Source organism: Dasypus novemcinctus, chromosome 4 (assembly GCF_030445035.2).
Source record: "Dasypus novemcinctus isolate mDasNov1 chromosome 4, mDasNov1.1.hap2, whole genome shotgun sequence".
Taxonomy (NCBI): domain Eukaryota; kingdom Metazoa; phylum Chordata; class Mammalia; order Cingulata; family Dasypodidae; genus Dasypus; species Dasypus novemcinctus.
Window position 1 is genome coordinate 144,941,073 of NC_080676.1, and position 20,699 is coordinate 144,961,771.

General features: G+C 42.9%; 1 protein-coding gene and 1 long non-coding RNA gene across 17 annotated transcripts in view; one reads left to right on the forward strand and one right to left on the reverse strand.

The window, feature by feature from the left end:
* APP (amyloid beta precursor protein) overlaps nucleotides 1-12,963 on the reverse strand; it is a 254,693-nt gene extending 241,730 nt beyond the window's left edge. For 7 of the 16 annotated variants that reach the window (XM_058296135.2, XM_058296132.2, XM_058296130.2 and 4 more), the window contains exon 1: nucleotides 12,749-12,955. In XM_058296135.2, coding sequence (XP_058152118.1) covers nucleotides 12,749-12,889 — 141 coding nt within the window. In that variant the 5' untranslated portion in view covers nucleotides 12,890-12,955. Of the gene's footprint in view, nucleotides 1-12,321 lie in introns of all 16 variants that reach the window. The other 9 variants (XM_058296138.1, XM_058296136.2, XM_058296134.2 and 6 more) reach the window with 4 other exon arrangements.
* Nucleotides 10,989-17,547, forward strand: LOC131278291 (uncharacterized). The gene is made up of 2 exons (XR_009185611.2): nucleotides 10,989-11,314; nucleotides 13,093-17,547. It is a non-coding gene; the product is annotated as an uncharacterized lncRNA (long non-coding RNA).
* Nucleotides 17,548-20,699: the final 3,152 nt, after the last annotated feature.

Below are 20,699 nucleotides of genomic sequence, written 5' to 3' on the forward strand. Positions count from 1 at the left end.
ATGTGATGATATTGTAGATATTTCCTCAAGATAAAACCAGGTATAATATTCCCAACTATTGAGACATATTTTAAACAACTCTTTGGATACTGATAAAATTTTTACCACAAACCCTCCAGTCACTCTCTATTGATGATGACTGTATCAAACCTACTCAGAGGTAAAGGCTTTTCCCTGTCTCTATTTCATCACATACTTTCTGATAAATATCTTCATTTGGCCATTTCTAGAATAACTGAAGAAGAAAATGATTAAGTAATTAATTATTCAATGGCAATCCTATTTTTACTAAGGCAAATATATTAAGGTTTATTATTCCCTTTTCCATTCTGTAAGCATAAACAGATCTGAAAGGCTATGTAGCAGCAGAATAGCTGGGCATGATAGGCAAATCTAAGTAAGAGGTTCTCAGGATTCATGCTCCTTTCTTAAAAACATCAAAACTTGTTTTATCTGTTATTGCCTTCAAAGAACAAGCAGGACAACAAAGTTGCTTTAAGGAAGTCTCCAGATCAAATGAAAGATAGTTTACCAACATGGAGGGTTAACTGGCACTGCCATTACTCTCCACAGAAGCAACGAAATTACCCTTTTTCCATCACTGCCTGAGGATTTCCCAGGAAGGCAAGCCTGAATAATCCAGGGTAAGTAAGTCCAGCCAAAGTGAAGGCTCAACTCTTGGGTATTCCTGCCATAAATATGAAAAGCATTCTGCCTCCACTTCCCCACCACTGCCACCACTTAGCAAGATGTGCTTCCCAGGAACTATGTGGTTAGCTAAAGGATGAGGAAAGTACGTAAATCCCCAAAACTTACTCTAATCTCTTATGAAGATTCTTTCTTTTGGTTCCATCCAGAATGTTTATTAATCCATCCATTTTCTCAGACATCAGTGGCTATGCCCAGAATGCTAGTTGTCATCCAAAATCCTACCTCCTCTTTACCCCTAGGAAGAGAACCTGGAATGTATTCCTGGTGGTAATTCTCCTAGGTAACAGTTCACTTTTAAGTCACCCTTGCAGCTAGATGTCCCCGTCACAGGTTAAGTAGACATCAGAAGGACTTCTGCAAAGGCTCCTAAAACTAACAGAACCAAAGTCATCAATGGCTGACTTCATTTGAGGAATATTTGAAAGTATCATTGCTGGGGAAATGAAGTTCACTCTCATCAAGGCACCCAATGCCCTTAATCTCCTACCACTTCCCACCTCCGCTCCCCACCATACACCATGGTGTCCTCTTTTGAACCTCTGTGCCTTGCTTTTGCTTCTGCTTGGGAAGCCCTACCCCCAATCAGTTAACATCTACTCATCCTTAAAACCCAGTACAAATGCTGCCTGCCTTCTCTGTGAAGTTTTATGTCCCTTGGCTTTAATTTTGTGATTCTGCAGCCTTAACTACACTGTACCTAATTATTTCTGCATCTCTTTAGGCTGCAATATCCTTCAAGGCACAGACCAAGTTACTTCTCTAGAACTTCTGCCATAATGCCACTGAAGACTTTCCATATATGTCCAGAAGATGCTTTTAAAAATTTATAGTGGGAAGCGGACGTGGCTCAACTGATAGAGCGTCCGTCTACCATATGGAGGGTCCAGGGTCCAATCCCCAGGGCCTCCTGACCTGTGTGGTGAGCTGGCCCATCTGCAGTGCTGCAGTGCTGCTGTGCGCAGAGTGCCGTGCCACACAGGGGCGCCCCCGCGCAGGGATGCACCACGCGCAAGGTGTGCGCTCTGCAAGGAGAGCCACCCTGTGTGAAAAAAAAGAAGCACAGCCTGCCTAGGAGAGGCGTTGCACACACAGAGAGCTGACCCAGCAAGATGATGCAACAAAAAAGAGGCGCAGTTTCCCAGTGCCACCGGATAATGCAAGCGGACGCAGAGAACACATTGCGAATGGATAGAGAGAGCAGACAACGCGGGGAAGGGAAGAGAAATAAATAAAATCTTTAAAAAAAAAAAATTTAAGGTGAGAGAGAGAAAAATGCAGTGAGACACTAAACAGTAAAAATAAAAATCTTAACTCCAAATCAGTGTCAGCATCACAGATATCAATCACAAAAGCCCTAACAAAACCTGGAGTATGGAGAGAACAGGCAACGTATAACCCAAAAATCCAATTAAATATCCTGCACTAAACCATCACCTTGTCTTCTAACTGAAGAATCAACAGTCTGGGTCTGTGTTTTGTGCAATCAAACTCTGATATGAATGAGCATGAAAAATGTCAATGAGAAATCACATGTCAACATTTTTTTTAAGTATACAAAAGGTAACACTTGATAATCAACTTTTAGGATGGGATATTTTAACTAATGACCAATGTCTTTTTCCTTCAGGAAAGAGATGGTATTTTTTCTAACCTGAGGTCTTTACTGGCAATTTATGAAATCAATAACTATAACAAGAAATCTCCCTCCCCCATCAAAGAACAATTTAATGTTTCCCATCTGTGTCCTTACAACATGACTCAGAAAATTCACAATGATACAAATTAGAGTCCAGCTCACAAAAGGGAAGTGAAGTACCCAAACAGTAAAAAAAGGCAGGAAAAGGCACTCTGGTAGTCTTTCATGGACCACAGAAAATTATGTTCTTAAATTGGTCCATTCCTGTGGTGTGAATCTATTGTAGTTGGGATGCTTTGATTAGACAGGATTCAGTTAAGGGCCATTTAATTAGATTACTTCAGTAAGGCATAGCCCAGAGTGAGTCTTATTCCTTTTACTGGTGTCCTTAGGAGCTGCAGACACAGGGAGAAAAGACCCAGAGCTCACAGAGGAACCCACAGTAGGGGAGAGAGAAAGCCACAAGAATACGAAGCTGAAATCAACGGAACTCGACAGAGAGAGAAGGCCACGGAAGGAACACTGGAAGCTGAAAGCAACAGGGTCTGGAGGAGAAGGAAGAGACAGGCAAATACCACCACTGTGCCCTGCCATGTGACAGGATTCCAGGACTGCTGAGAGCCGATCTTGGGGGAGAAAAAGCATCACCAATGATTTAGGCATTTTTCTTGGCCTTGAAACTGTAAGCTTTTAAATAAATCCCCATTGTAAAAGCCAACCCATTTCTGCTATATTGTGCCTTGGCAGCCTTTAGCTAACCAAAACAGGCACACTCCCTTAAATAACATTATTATAATACCATGATGTTCATTACTTTAGTCCTGGATATTTTTCATAACCATGCTGGTAAATCACTTGGTCCGTAGCTCCCGAGGCTTATGCATTCTTAGCCGTGTCTATCCAGTAGTCATTATCTCTACTCCAGTGCAGCCACAGTCATATGGCTGCCGACTCATCACCTGGAAATTTTCGAGTTCCCCTCCTCTCATACTTCACTGAACAAGTATGCAATGACTCTAATACTGCAGTTTTTTCACAAAAGTACTCTTCAAAGTCGAATCCTTCACATTTTCTCAACCAACCAGTAATAAACTGCCTTCACAATCAAAGATCTAATCCGTTTGCCAGGACCTGCCAGCCTACTACCACCCCCTACCCTCCCCTGATCAAAGAAAATAAAAACGATAGGATTTTAAATTTTGGTTTACTTGTATGGGATTCTGTAGCAGAGGAGGATTTAACACTTGACATAAAACATTAAAAGCCAACCTGAGAAAACACCAGCAAGATACAAGGCTAATCAGAATGACCTGAATTAGATTTTTCAACACCTGTCAAGTTAGTAGAATATTCTGACATTGGCTTTAAGTCCTTGAACTTAAAAAGTACAAATCTTTTAGTGGATAATGATTATAGAATTCTCCAGTTAAAAAAAAAACAATTTTGACCCTTCCACAAACTAAAGAGTAAATATTAGCCTGTAAAATGACAAGAATGTAGCAAACAAAAAAGACAACGACAATGAAATTTTCATTTTGATAGTCACTCAATTTAACTCCAATAGACAACATCTTCCTAAATGCTACTATGCTATGCAAACAAAATCCATTTCTAGGCATCCTTAATTCAAAGAGTTCCAATCAGTCAGGGGATTGATGAAACACTTGAAGAATGAAACACTTTACCTTGGTCAACTGAATTTCTGAAATCAAAGGGTGGCAAATTACTTAACATTATTATTGACATAATTTATGAAATTTGTTCACAACACATTTTCTAGAAAAGGATTGGAAAAATAAATCTTACTTAAGGTGTCATTCATAATATTTACCTCAGCTTTTAATAATCAAATAATTATCACCACAGTATAGAATTTCTGGCTTATTTATTGAAAATATTTACTATTCAGAGAACATTAAATGGAAGGCATTTTGGTGAATGATGAAACAAATCACTGTATAACCACGATCAATATTAACTTCTCTTTCTACCACTTTTGTTTCTAATATTTAACCACCCCAAAGTATCTCCAGTTATTCATTTACATCTAGGTTAAATTACAGTTCTCACGCCCCAGATATCTAGGTTTACATTTGGGTAGTGACCCGATCAGAGACCTTCCTGATAACACTAAATAAATATCACTCTCTCACCTCATTTCTAAGTAGCACTCTCCTATGCCTCTTACCCAACTTAATTTTTTTCCAAGTCACCTAATACTTCCAGTTTATTTTGTTTACCCTTACTAGACTGTAAGCTCTCTTCAGGGCAGAGATTTCAAAAATATATGTAAAGTGAACTTCTTTCTCTGGGCATGTCCATAAAACTCTAAGTTCCTTTGTGTATGAAAATAAGCTGCTAACTTAACTACAAATATTCTATGTTAATTTTAAATTATTATTTAATAAGTAAGCATTTGTGAAAGGGCTATTTTCAGAATGATTACAGTCTGCATATTGGTAAGTTTCTATGGGGGTTTCTTAAGTTAAAAAATCTTTATACCCTCAGACTAATATTATACAATGACAAAACTATATTTGGCTAAAACAAAATAGTAAGGAATTAAATGCATCAGTACAGGGAATCTTTGGAATTAAGTATCACATATGATGTTTTTAATGTTAGTCTCTTAAGAGTTAAACAAAGGTTTTAAAATAGTTACACCAGTTTTAAAGGCTGAATCTTCAAAATAGGTAAGGATTCTATTTTCTTCAAAGAAGAAAAAAACTCAGTAAATATGATTAGGAAATAGGACCTATCAATTATCAAATGTACTTGCAATTTCATTTCCAACAAAATAACTGAGAGGTGACATTTATAAAAACAATGCAATTATGGTTTTAAAAAGTTTGGACTAATCAAAACATTAAAGGACAATGTCATTGTCTTTATTTTTGATTAAGAGTCAAAATTACGTTGCTGATCAAGCACATGCTTCTGCACATGTAGACAAGGAAAAATTGAACAAATAAGTTTGTGGTAATTGGGGATGACGGGACAGGCCTAAAGCGCATAAATGTACCTCAAGAGCAAAATTTATTCTCTTGTTTTTCTTCCTGTAAAACATCTCCATGATATCAAAATATATTAGTCATTAAAGCTTTGAAATTTAGTAAAGCAACAAGAGCAATAATGAATTTCTCCTTCCCATAATGGAAATGGCTTTTCTTTATAAAGCAGAGCTCTTATTCTCATAAGAATCTTTAAGACTGAAATGCAATTTATTAGCCTCTGTCATCTCAGATGCCCAATATTTTTTGAGGAAGACAGTATGTGGCTTTCTCTAGAAGCTAACTGAGCACTTAGGATAAATTATCAGATTCTTTTCAAGAGAACCAGGCAAGGAATAAGTTCATATCAACAAGACCACCAAAAAAAGGAAAAAAAAAACTTTTCTTTTTGAATCCAATTTATCATCTAAAAATCATCTAAACTTGGAAGAAAAAAAAAAGAGACTGTCTAGAAATTAGGAGATCCAAATGTTGTTTGGGCTCAGTCTCACGGTTTAAGACCGTGAGAAACAATGAACTTCCAGGATTCATTCCCCTACAAAACAGGCTTACTGTCTTCCCCCTTTCTGAAGTGTTTCTCTTGCTCATTTCCTTATGCCCTTGCTCACTGACCCAACAACATATGGGATCCTTGTACTACCTCATTCATTCCTCACTTCCCTACTCTGAAACAGTGTTTATCCCAAATATGGCTACAATAGTTACAACCTTCTACCTGAACCCAACCTCTTGTCTTTTACAAGTTAAACAGAAAGATCATAAATGCATGAACTGACATCACAGACTCCTTTGGACTTTGTTTATTATGATTCTCCAAAGTGTTAATCATAATTTAACCATATTATAATAACACCAGTTTCATGTACTCAAAATTTTCAAATATCTTCTTAGCCTAATTTTGAAGTAGAGACTGAAAACCTTTTTATATAATATAAGCAAAATATGCTAATTAAAACAATGTATGCTTCTAATTACACAGTAGTCCATTGAAAGGTTTCTAAGCTGGGATAACATGGCAGGTAAAAACATTCATTTTATTTTGAATAAAGATTTCATGCAGAAATGCTCCATTCTCAAGAAATCTACTTTTTCATTTTACAGTCCTCTGATGAGGATCATTTCAAGCTTCCATTCTAGGATCAAAATTCCCTTGCTGGCGTTTGAAATCCTCCTTTTCTACCTACTTGGGCAAATCTTAAACTAAATCATGGTTTTTCATTGCACCTTGCACAAAGCTGATGTCCAACTCATAGGTGAATTAAATTGAAATATATACTTGCTCAATATTAGATATGTGTGGCCGGCCACCAGCAATGCACAACCTTTAAAATGATCATTCCTATTTGTGTAAAAACAGTTTATGCTTTTTACACATCTCCACTGTTCAAATTTTTCAAAAAGTCTAAATTAGCTTAATACTTTTCAATAAAGCCAGTTGAAACAAAATATATATATTTAAGATGATATTTTCTAGTATTCATTCTAAAATCTTTACCTAAGATGTCCTTTTTAATTTTAAATCAAATTCATTCATTCTTATAAGGAACTGTCAATGTTTGACAAGTCGTAATTGGTCAGTAAGTGAATTAATTGGCCAATAAGTGGAATAATGTCTTTTGTCTTTACTTTTTCAATACATCTATTTTACATAGTAACAGTAACAATACCAATACAACACATAGCAGTTATGTTACATATATTAACATTAATATATACAAACATTACACAAATAATATGTTACATAGATATTAATTCATATACTGTTTGAAGCATCTTACTTATATATTAGTTCATGTAATCCTCAACAACCCTAAATACTGTTCTCATTTACAAAGGAAAAAAGTGAGGCACAGAACTATTAAATAACTTGTCCGAGGTGAACAGCTCAAAAAGGGACAGAGCCAGGATCTAAACCAAGCAGTTTCGCCCCATCCAGGTTCTTGCTCCCTGTTTGACGCTGCCTTCCCTGCTCACGTGAGGAACAAGCTAGATGACTCCGTGAGACTGGACTGACATCACACCTGGCACTGGAATCAACATTATGAACACGGGAACAATTCCACTCCTCTCCATGCAAAACTTGGCTTTTAAAAATCTCTTATCTTCCACCCATTTCAACTATTACCTTTTTATAAGATATTAAAGTCCTAGCAAATATGCAAGGAAATCTCTAATGCATGTTCTTTTAAATGGTAGCCATACAGAATCAGTCTAAAAATGCCTCACAGCTTCTTTCTGCAGCTAAGAAAATACCGGTGAACTTGAGCCCCTAACTGCCTTTGTATCTCACTTTCAAAAGTCAGCTAGCTAATCAATTATGTATCACCTTTTCAAAGAACTATTAATTGATGAACATCCCACCCTTTTTTTTTAGATGAATGATTTTATTCATTGAGCTGTCAGTCATTCTAATCCAGTTTTGAGTGAATTTCTACTTCTAAAACAATATCAAAAAATCTATCTTTTAACCAGGAATAATCTTTGAAGACGATATCAAACATTAAAAAATATATATTAGTGTCCTCACCATAACATTTATTTCATAAGCTATCCACATTAAACTGAAGAGTTACGTAACATTTCCACCTCCACTATGATTTTCATTTGCAAATTTGGTTTAAGGTATTGTTTGCTTTTCTTTTTATAGCAAATAAATTAAGAAATATACATTTTATTGCATAAACCTAGTACTCGCCCAGGGAAATGTTGCTCATTCCTTCCCTTCAGTTTACCAGCCTACTTCTGTCTTTCCCCAGCCACCCCAGAGGACATATCTGTATATTGGCTGATAAACTTGCAGGAAAATATTTCCAAGGGATCACAGAAGATGGTGTTTAGCATCAACCCCCACTCCACACATTTGTATCTGAGAGCCCACTATAAAAGGGGGAAAAGATCCACAGTCAAATAAGATTGGGAAGAGGTAGAAAAACACCAGCAAAAAAATAATAAACAAGACATAAATTTGACTTTCCCACCCTCCCCAACTGCTGCTCAGTCAATCACTTTTTTCATCACACTATGCCCTCAGCGAGACCCTTGGACGATTTTGCACCTGAGCTCTCAGGTCCTGCTTTCCACCCAACTTGTAATTCCGTAATTCTCCCCAGGGTGCACCCTGCACCTTTCCTTTCCTGCACAGCATGTCACAGTTCATTAGCACACATTTATAATTATTTGTTAAATGTCTGTCGTCCCCAATAGACTAGAAGCCCCGTGAAGGAAAACACTTTGTTTTGTTCACAATACCCTCAGAACTGAGGGCCTGGCCTTGGCCCAAAAAGGGAATTGATAATTTTTTTTCCCCCTAACTAACTGAAAGAGAAAATCAAATCTAACGCATGCTCATTCATTTAAGAACCTCACCCATGTCTGACTCTAAATAAGGCAAAGATAGAGAAAGATGAAGACAAAGGCCCTGCCCACACACTCAGGCCAGTGTGTGTATGAGTATGAGTTGTGTAAGTGTGTGTGTCGGGGAGGGGATGGTAGAGTAGAAGTGCAGAGACATATAAACAAATACTGCAAAGACCCAACTGCCATTTCCCAGACCTGGGATGTAAACCTGTCTGGAAATTTACTACCAGGAGATTCTCTACGATTATCTCATCCCATTGTTCCTTTATCCCTGACACACAGGACACTGTAACATTTCTACTCATCATACCATTTAATTTGTACTTTCCTCTAGGTATGGAACACTTTCTGTTTGCTTTATAATCATGTGTCTGTCTTATTTACCCTATTAGAAGGCAGATTTCCTGGTGGGGGTGGGAGGAGATAGGTGGATACAGTCAAACTAAACACTATGTTCTGGAATTTCTATTTTAGAGTACATTTATACAGGCTTATCTTTGCATTCATAATTGATAATAACCAAGCAGACATCTACAAAAGGTATTTATGAAAGTTGATTTTACAACTCTCTTAATACACGTCCCCAACTAGATTACATTTACAGAAACAGAACATACATTTTCTACAGAATTTTATAATGCTGTTTCTTCACAGAAGAGCTATTTAAAGAATAACTGACAATTTCTACCTTCGTACAAACATCTGTATAGAAAGTCTCTAACACTGTCACAAACAGTAACATAAAACAGGATCCTCTAGCAACAGGGATAGAGTCTCACCCATAAAGATAAGAACCTCTCTGTTTTCCTTCAAAACAGTGCACACTGTTTTTCCGTTTTTTTTTAATCGGTCATTCATAACCTCATCATCTGTGTACATTGCAGGGTCCTCCTCGTTCCCTCAGTAGGCCCGGGGATTATCCCTCTATCTGGTTAACATCTCCGTAGTACCAACAGCTTTGCCAAGTGCTATCAGGGGCCTCTGCTGGTTGGGGGGCCAGTGAGAAGTGATTGTGCCCTGCCTGTTGCCATGGCTCCCAGTGACCAGCAGGAAAACAGTGACTCCTCATGGAACCACATCAAATCTGTGCCTCGCTACTCTACCTATAGGATCCTACATTTCAAGCAGTGTAGGTAGGTTTTCTATAATCTGTGAATTAGCCCCACCATCAAGGCATATGATCAGAAGAACAACACTTAAGAGGAAGCCAGTTTGTATAAATAAATATCAGGGTTTTTTAAAACCATACTTCTATCAATATACCAGGCAAAGTTAGCAACCCAGAAAATAAAATGCTTCCCCCCAAAATCTGAGACCCTGTTACCATTGCCCTTACTTGCTTATTTTTCAGAGCCAACTTCAGCAAAGCTATTTTATAAGCTTTATAAAAGATAATCAACTAAAAGATAATTGTCTTTTTAGAGGCTACGGACACAGCTAGATAAATCTCCCTCCAGCCTCTCTGGAATGAATTATCTACCTTCCCACCAAAGCTTGCAATTGACTGCCAGCAAAGTACAAAATGGACAAATGTGAATCTCACCTCCGCCCTTTGAAGGAGGTGAAATAAACAGTGAAAATATCCAAAAGGACAGCAGGAAGAGCAAAGAAATGCAATCATATGGGCCAGGGAGTAAGTCTGAATCATATTTGCCTACAGGCTACCACTTTTTTATTCAAGAAAAGCTTCACAAATAAAGGTATGCTTGAATTACCTAGTTTGTTTTTTAATTTGAAGTAAGAAAACTCAAAAAAACTGGAATGATTATAAACGTACATCATCAGAGAAATGAGAGTTCCTCAACAAAATGCATTTTTAAAAATATAGAAAGCCAAATTCTTCCACTCTTCCACTATCTTAACTAGCCCTGATGCGATTTTTACCCACTTGTGGGTAAAAGCAAGAAGAGAAAAAAGTTCAATGACCTTGTAAATTGGAGACAAAAAAAAACCAGTAAGGGTATGATATTCTGTAAGGCCTAGGTGGAATCACAGAAAAACACTTCCCCGGAAATTGCTTTTTTGTAAAATTACCTTGAGATAGGGAGGAGGGGGAAGAGGGGGGGGATGCAAATGGTAAAATACTGAAAGGGAGCCTGAAATGCAGTCTCCTCTGCCCCAACTGTCAAACAAACAACTCCTAAGCATCTTTAGATAAAAAGAAAATGGTCATTTTGCACAAGGCATGAGTTGAATGTTCGAGAGTTGGATGAACGGCGAAGACTTGTTAAACACCTAGTGGTGGGTGGATTTCACCAGGCTGCAGCCTCCACACAGCTTTTCTTTGCTGCACTGCAGAGGCGCCATCTTCTCCGTCTTAATCTTCACTCAATTCAAACCTTTTATCTGCACCCTTAAAAAAAAAAAAAAAAAGACCCGGTGGACCCTCCCCAGCAGCACGCGCCCCCCCGGGGGGCAAAATCAGAGTCTCCAGCGCTGGCAGGAAGGAGGCCGCGCCTCGTCAGACAAACGCCTCCTTTGATGCCCAGAAGCGGGTGCCTCTCCACCACCCGCCACTGCCCTTTCCAGACGCACAACGACACTCCACGGGTTTTTCCAAGGACTTTACGGCCCCGCACACAATCAGCGAGCGTCGGAGGTGACTGGGAGGGAGAGAGAGGACGGGGAGAGGGGGTGTTGGAGAGGCCCGAGGTTCGGCCAGGGAAGCCTCAGCAGCACCCCAGCCCCCTCCGGGCAGAGGCGCAACGCGGGGAAGGGAGCCGGGAGGGAACCGAGGTGGCGCACAGCCTCTACCGCGGTTCGGTCCACCGCGCCCCGGGCCGGCGAGGGCGGGGGGCCGCGGCTTTTGTTCCCGGGCACCTTCCCCCTCTCGGAGAGCAGCTGAAGGTGCGACTGGATGCCCGGGACGTCCAGGCTCGGGAAAGTGTGCGGTGGCTCCTAGGTCTCCGACCCCTCCCAGCTCTCCCAACTTAACACAAAAGGGAGACGCGGAAACGTACAAAGTTTGCCTGCGGGAAGTGGGGCGCGATCCTGGCGCCCACTCCGGCTGTGGTCGCAGCCAGGCGGCCGTCGCGAGCACCCGGGAAAAGGGAGGAGGAGGTCCGGGCAGGGACTGGGTGGCGGGGGGGAAGGGGAGTTGAGCGGGGCGGAGAAGGCAAAAAGGAAGCGAAGGGGGTGCCGCCAGCTTCGCGAGCTGCCCGGGCTCTTCCCTGGGCCCGAGACTGGGAAGGACGGCGTTTAAGAGCCGGGAACAGGACCCAGGGGGCTGCGTTTTCGGTTTTCCCCCACGTGCCCCCCCCCTCCCCACACCTGGATGTCTCTCGCCTCTCTCGGCCCCTGCTCCAGAGATCTACCGGAGATCTCCAGAGATCGAGCCGGAGTCTGAGGTCAGGGTCCCTATTCCGGGGCTGCCGCGGACCTGGAGAGCCCGGGGACTCGCCCGCTCCCCCTCTGCGGGCGGGAGAGCGCGTCCCCCGGGAAGGGCTGGGCCGGAGGCGGGATGCGCAGGGCACCTGCCAGCCGGGGCGCGGAGGGGAGCTGGGTCCCCTTGGCCGTCCCTGGCTTCTTTGGGTTAAAGACTCCGGGGACTCGGGTGCTCTCCGCGGCCGCACCCCCGCCCCCAACCTTCCGAGGCGCTGCACCCACCTCCAGCGCCCGAGCCGTCCAGACGGCGAGGAGGAGCAGCGCCGACCCGGGCAGCATCGCAACCCTGCGCGGGGCACCGTGTGCGCGGCTGTGCGAGTGGGATCCGCCGCGCCCTCGCTCTGCCAGTGCAGCCGCCGCCGCCGCCGCCGTCTCCGGTGGGCCCCGCGCTCGCCCCGCTCCGGGTGCTCTCGTCTAGCGCTGCCGAGGAAACTGACCGAGCAGGAGCGCGGCGGCGGGGCTCCGAGCCCGGCGAGTCAGCTGATCCGGCCCACCCGCTCGGCACCCAAGAGAGACCCCTAGCGGAGCCGCCGGGGAGCTGCGCCTGCTCGGGTCGGGAGGGCCTCCTCCCCCCGTCGCCCCAGCGCCCACAGGTGCAGCGCCCTGGGCCCCTGCAGCACCCTGCACGCCTCTCCGGCCCACGGCCCACCTGGGCTCCGGGAGCAGTAGGTGGGAGCGTCTGGGGCCGAGGCAGGGACGGTGCAGGATCAGGGAAAGGTGAGTCGTAGGACACTGGGGCTCCGGAAAAGTCGGGAGCCGCTCCCAGCTCGTTCGCGTGAGCTTGACTCATCCGACCCCGCTGGCTTCTCGGGGATGTCGTACAAAGGGCTGCTGCTAGGGTGCGTTTTATTCCGCATTTGGGTTTTTGTCAAGGTTTGGAGAGATGGGGGAGGTGTCTCTGGAAGAGAATGGGACCAAGCGAAGCATCAAGGAAATTGGATTTTCTTTGCTTGTTGAGAGCTCAAAAGCCTCATTTTTTTTTTTTTTTTTCAGTCAAAAGCAGTCACGAGCAACCTGGAATTTCTATCTTTAGAATGAACCAAAGGAGAAAGGCGCAGGACCTGGCAAAGAAGCCGGCGACCCATTTACTCCTCCTTGAAAGAAGAGCGTTTGTTTGGAATTTTCTCGTTTTAGAGGAGGGGGCTGTCGGCACAGATTAACCGGCAGAGGTGTGGCCTCCATCTGAGACAGGGGTGAAATGGAAGTCAGGAGGACAGGAGCTCGAGGGATGGGTCTTACTCGGCCCCCATAACTAGGAACTTCTGACCTTCAACTCTGCCCTTATTCGTCACTGTCTGCCCTAAATGACAAAAATGAACCTTCTGCAAACCACTTTCCTCTAGATTAAGCGGAACCGTCCGCATTCCAGGTAGTGGGTGTCTAGAACTGCCCGGATGTAGCCCCTGCTCTTGACCTGAAGGAGGCTCAGCCTCCACCGCAGTCCACAGCGGGGCGGGTAGGAGGGAAGGGCGCCAGCTCACTGCACTGTGGAGGGAGGCTTCCAGCGGGATGCAGACTTCCTTCCTGAGAAGTCAGCAGCTCCCCTAAATGTTGTCTTTCCCCATTCGAGGCTTGCAGGCTTTCCTAGGTCGGGAAACTGAAACTAAAGAACTCCTCCCAAGCCTGACAGCAGGGGATACCAAGTTGGGACTGCAAGGAAGGCCCTGCGCCACTGCACAACATTTAACCAAGTATAGGGACCCTTCTGAGTGGGGCTCTATGTTACAGCACAAGTGGTGCACCCAGAGAACCAGTCCTGGGAGAACAGAAGCAGTTTTTAACAGTAAGGGACTTTTTTTGAGCTTGAAATTTAAAAATATAGACATGAGGTTAATAATCTAGAATAATGAAAGTTCTTAGGTTTAGCAGTTTCCCTTTTCTTTATTAAAATTCACCACGCTCACACATTCCCTGATTAAGATGTTGCAGAGGAGAGATGACTAGCTGCTGACTGTATTAAAATGATGGACATTCCCTACATTTTGTCCTTGTTCTATCACTATTCAAAGAGGCTGATGGTTTTTCATTTTGTTCCACATTAAATGCCATTTCCTGCACTAAGGTACCTCCCTATCCCCTGGGCAGGAAATAGAGGAGTGTCCCCAGTTACAACTCTACAACGTTTGGAAAGAGATCAAACACGGACAGCTGGGATCCCCACATCACCCCCAGCCTGGGCTTAAATGCCTCCATTTGTGAGAGGTTCACTAGAGGCAGGACATTCTGTCTTTGGGCTGTTGCAGTTATTAGAAAGTTCTTTTTTTTTAAAGATTTATTTATTTTTATTTATTTAATTCCCCTCCCCTCCCCTGGTTGTCTGTTTTCTGTGTCTTTTTTTGCTACCTCTTGTTTCTTTGTCCGCTTCTGTTGTCGTCAGCGGCAACGGCAGGGAAGTGTGGGCGGCGCCATTCCTAGGCAGGCTGCTCCCTCCTTCGCGCTGGGCGGCTCTCCTTATGGGTGCACTCCTTGCGCGTGGGGCCCCCCTACGTGGGGGACACCCCTGTGTGGCAGGGCACTCCTTGCGCGCATCAGCACTGTGCATGGGCCAGCTCCACACGGGTCAAGGAGGCCCGGGGCTTGAACCGCGGACCTCCCATGTGGTAGACGGACGCCCTAACCACTGGGCCAAAGTCCGTTTCCCAGTTATTAGAAAGTTCTTATCCCATTTCAAGCCTTCATCCCTTTCCTTTAAACTCCCACACTTTCGTTCATGTTATACCCTCAGTGATGGAGCCTGATCTCTTAGACATGGCAGGTCTTCAGGTATTTGCCAGCAGTTTTCATGCCGCTTCTTCCTCCACACTCCTCTCTTCACAAGACAAAGCAGGCACTTCCTTCAAAACATAGTTACAGAAATGACATGATATTTCCAGTTCCTTCTACATCCTGGCCACTCTCTTCTTACTGTGTTCTGGTTTTGAATCAGGATAGAATAGGGACCTGAGAGGAAGGGGCAGAAAAACCTAATAAGCCACACAAACACCATCTAGTAAGAGAAACTGAGGCAATGGCCTGCTGACTAGCATCGGCCTGCTGAGTCCCACAGGCAAGTTAAGAAGGGGCACCTTACAGCACACACCCAACGGCTCAGTTATTGGAAGGCAGCAGAGAGAAGGGAAAGGAGGGACTCCACCGCCACCCCCTACCCACACAGTGACCAGAGGCAATCACTGCCAGCCAAAGCACCCTGCAGAGCTCGTGAACAATAGCCTGAAGCCACTCGCCATTGGACAACAACCACTAACCGCCCCCCCCCCCCGAAGAGAATCAAATTACCCAATAAAAGTTTCCCTGCTTTGTCTCAAATATGCCAATCAGTGCAGACCCTGGAGCCCTGTACCCCATAAAGCAGGGGACCCCAGGGCAGAACCCGCATTTCTCTCCCTTGGGGATTCCCACTCCCATGTTTGGTGGTACACTCTGTTCTCTTGCTTTACCCCCCAGTAAATTCTCTACTTGCTTAATTAATTTGGGGCTCATCCTTGAATTTTTTCTCCCAATGAAGTCAAAAACCGAGATATCGGCTCTGATAACAGCTTGTCTGTGTCTCCTTACAGCACTCCAAAAGTGCAGCATGGAATGGTTTATTGCCCACCTAGGTCTGCAGCCTGAGGTTGCTTTTGATTTTTTTTTAGTAGCTACATCCCACTGGCTACCAAATCTCCCAGGACAGTGTAGCTGAGCCTCACCTCTGTCATCTTTTATTAAGACTGTTATCTATCCCTTGTAATGATCACCAAAAGAAATCTTAGTCTAAGTTAGAAGACTTAGTCTGAGTTAGAAGGCCTTATTTAGAGCAGCTAGGGACTTGTGCAATAATCCTGTCACTAATTCTTGGCCTCTGTTACCAAGAACCACTGATTCTTCTGTCCTTTTCAGTTGGAAGATGATTCAGCTAGAAAGAAAAAAGAGAATGGGAGTGTTCTCCTTTCTGTCTGTCATGCAGCAACAGTGCATCAGGTTCTGGAAATAAATAAACTGGTCTTTCACATTTTTCCTCAGAAAATTTTATCAAGGTCTAAACTTGTACTGGCATTTAGAACTCCTCAGATTATTCTAACATTTTAAGCTACCCTCATATCCATCCTTGAGGGTATATTTTTGCCACCTTTTACTCATGACCTTTTGAAATCAGAATGCTTCCTAGGAAACCAAAGTAGTTTCTTTAGCTGCCTCCTGGTTGAATATTTGGATCACCTGCCCAAGCCAGATTTCCAGTAGTTTGGGGAGTTATGTTCCTGTCTCTGGAGGTGCTACGTTATGACACATACTGTGACGTATTTGAAAGTTTTCATGCACTTCTTAAGGTGTCTTTCCTTCTAGAACTTCATATGGATTCTTCTTTGTAGACCAGAGTAGATCCTTTATCTCTTCCATAGCCTTCAATGTCTAAGGAAGTCTGAACTGTAAATAAGATTCAAACTTCTCAAATTAAAATCCTTTCTCTAAATTATGGGCACATTTTTTTCATAAACTTTTTTTTCTCTTCTCTTTCTTTTTAATGAATAGACATAAAGGGATGCTTAAATTAATTAGCAATTAACCTACCTACATTTAACTTCATATATCTATCAGACTTGCATGTAGATAGAAGATGTTACCCTTTTTTTCCCTTTTCCATAAGTTACCTCTTCATTGATGGATCTTTACTTCACTACTGCATCTACGAAGTGTTCAAGTAGTACAACACTTTTTAAATTAGTTCCTCCTTGGTCACCGCACAAAACTACATCAGAAATAGCCTTCAGATTAAAAAAGATGATATTTTGCAATCAGGCTCAGTGTATGTCAGGAGTAATTCTACAGGACAATAAAATTACATATTTAACCAGGGGCCACAATTGGTGGCTGATTTACGTAACTTCTTTGAAGAATGACAGTAATTCCAAGGTTGCTGCAAGGACTAATTTAAAGAATATTCCTAAAGAGGAAGAACAAGAGAGGAGGAAAAAATGGGCCATGCATGCCAACCCCAGAGAAAGGGAGTATGAAGAGCCATCAAATGGCAGAAAGATTTAATAGAATCATGACATGGCACAGGTTGCTTTTTAGTGAGCTTTGGGTAATAGGGTGGCTATATGCTGTGGTGGAAAAAGACCCAAGCTTTGAGAGAAAGCCTGATCATTACATTTTAGCTTTGGAAATTGTTATGGAACCTACCAGAACCTCAGTTTTCTGATCTGGAAAATAAAGAGAATATGCACCCCCACCCTACCCCCGTCAATTGATGTGGTGGTGAGCTGAGAAGGCACCCCACAGTAATTCACAATAACTGTCACTTGGTTAGCTGGCACAGCCATGCCTCTGACTTGCATAGACCTTGTGAGGGGTGGTGTGGAGGGGGCACCCCATTAACTCTGTGGCTCTCAACCCAATAATAGGGGAAACTGACATGCTGGGGGGTCCCTGAGTAATTTTTGCTAATAAAACTTCCAAATTTGTGAGTGATTAACTTTTATATATGTATATATATATAAATGAGAGCAGACTCAAGGTTGTGCATACATCAGGCTAGGTTTGTTTGCATTCCAGTATGCTCTCTTGAGTGGGAGAAAACCGGATAGAGTTTTAGCTAGTATGCTGAGAATTACCTTGACTACTTCCAAGGGTCTGTGAAAAGATAAGCACCAATGTTTGCAGATGGCAGTGTTGGAACTTTCCAGAAGTGCTGAGAGGATTCCACTGGGCTGGTCACCTCCTTCAGAATGGAGAACCACACCCTGTAGTCAAGGAAAGACACTGTCCAGAGTATTTGCTGGAAGCCACAGCTCTCACCAGGATTCCCATGGCCTAGGGCCATGGTCAATAGTCCAAGCTGTTGACAAACATTAAGGCTGAAGGGCCCATATATTCCAAGGTAACTAGATCAATTTGTCTACACCTGGGGGAAAGAGAGGGGTTGTTCATAGGTACTCCTCTTTTAAGAGAGGGACGTCCTACAGAATCTCTGGTTAGTAAATTCAACTTTCAAAATCCAAGCAGAGGGAAGTGGATGTGGCTTAAGCAATTGTGCTCCTACCTACCACATGGGAGGTCACCGGTTCAGTTCCTGGTGCCTCCTAAAGACAGCTAGCTGGTGCAATGGGCAGGTACAGCAAGCTGATACAATAAGTTGATGAAACAAAAAACACAAGAAGAAAAACATAATGAGAGACACAACAAAGCAGAGAGCAGAGGTTCCCAGTGCCTCCTAAAGAAGATGGGCAGGCACAGCAAGCTGTTGCAACAAGATGACACAAGAGACATAAGAGGAAAAACGTAGTGAGAGACTCAACAAAGCAGGGAATGGAGGTGGCCTAAGCAAAACGTCTCCTTCCCACATTGGAGGGCCCAGATTTGGTTCTGGTGCCTCCTAAAGAAACAAAGAAGTCAAAAACAGACATAGCAAGTGCAAACAATGACAGGATGGGGAGAAATACATAAATAAAATAAAATTTTAAAAAAAATCCAAGTGGAGAAGTGTTTCTTAAACCTAAGATAAAAGGAAAGTCACAGGCAGATAAACCTTAAGTATTGATGAACACATTGACATTGTATCAAGAAAGAAAAACAGCATCCTGAATGGCAAAACAAACCAATAAAAACTCCATACAACTTTTATCCCTGAGTAAACACACATCTTTGCAATATCCCTCAATTAACACTTTCTGTTCCATAAAGAATTTATGCTAATTAAAGTACATATAACATAACTATTAGAAATGAAAATGTTGCATATTGGTGAATCTGTCCATTTCCACTGTGGACAGGATTTTTTTTTTAAAGATATATTCCCCACACTTACAGATCTTACATTTATGTGAGAAAATTGTATGTGAAAGAAATGCATAAAGAAAAAAACGTCAAGTATACATTTGGTGCAGTGTAAAGTATGTTTGTATATATATATGTGTGAATTTGTCAGAAGAAAGATTCATACACCTGTAGCCCTGGAAATGGTGAATCAGCGCTATCAGGAGGAGTTGTTCGGTTGTTTGTTTTCTGTAGAGGATTTGCTAGTGACCATAAAGAGAAAAGAGAGGAGACATATACACTGAGGCACAAGTTGCAGCAGAGCAATGTTCGTAACGGGGTTAATAAGTGGGAACTTGTGGTGGGAGAAGCCATTAATGTCGGAGTTGAAGAATTTAGGTCAGATGGAATGGACAGCAGTGGGCCTCTACTCACTACAGGTTTCCAAATCACCATCAGACACAGTCTAACATACCTTGAGAAATGTCAGTATGGAGATAGGGAGGTTTGGAGGATGGAAAAATTGGGATCAGGAAGAATAGCGAGAAGGGTGAACCAGAGGTTCCAGGCATGACCACAGATGGAAGCTGTGAAAAGTTTGTGAAAACAATCCCAACAGGACACTTCAATACTAATGACGCCTGCATTGCCGAGCTGAGGACTTTACAGGCAGATCTCATTGACTATTCATGAGCTCTGTTGGTGTTAATGCTCCATTTCACAGATGAAGAGGTGAGAAAGGTTAACTCAGCCAATAAGGGCTGGCGGAGGGAGGTCTTGTGCCCAGTCTCTCTGACCTTGACACCATGTTAATTACAATACTCAGCTGCAGAGGAGAAAAAGCAAAAAAAAAAAAAAAATTTTTAAGTGAGGGGAATAATAACATCAATTTTCAGTGTGTTTGTGTTTAAGGATCAGAAATACATATGGGGAAGTAGACGTGGTTCAACTGATAGAGCATCTGTCTACCATATGGAGGGTCCAGGGTTTTATCCCCATTGGCTTCCTGACCCGTGCAGCAAGCTGGCCCACGCGCAGTGCTGCTGTGTGCAAGGAGTGCCGTGCCATGCAGGGGAGTCCCTGCATAGGGGAGCCCCATACTCAGGGTGTGCACCCTGCAAGGAGAGCCACCCCGCATGAAAAAAGTGCAGCCCATACAGGAGTGGTGCCGCACACATGGAGAGCTGACGCAGCAAGATGATGCAACAAAAAGAGACACAGTTTTCCAGTGTTGCCAATAATGCAAGTGGACACAGAAGAACACACAGTTAATGGACACAGAGAGCAGACAATGTGGGGGAAGGGGAGAGAAATAAAATAAGGCTTAAAAAATACAATAGGTCAGCCCTTGTGGACATCCTGGCCTCTGGTCATTGACTCACCCCTCCACCTTTATCCCTGGACTCCACCCCAGCATGCTGACAAGCCTCAGCGACCACCCACTTGACCCACTTGACTGGCTTAGGCACAGCCAATCACATCTCTTTTACTTCCCATTTCAACATAAGTCGCAGGTTATAAGATCAATGCGCAAAAATCAGTAGCATTTCTGTACACCAATAATGAGCAAGATCAGGAGGAAATCAAGAAACAAATACCATTCACAATAGTAAATAAAAAAATCAAATACTTAGGAATAAACTTAACTAAAGAGGTAAAAAACTTATACACCGAGAACTATACAAGACTGTTCAAGGAAATCAAAGAAGACCTAAATAAATGGAAGAATATTCCTTGTTCATGGATAGGAAGACTGAATATCATTAAGATGTCTATCCTACCAAAACTGATCTACACATTCAATGCAATCCCAATAAAAATCAACACAGCCTTCTTTAAGGAACTAGAAAAACTATGAAATTTATTTG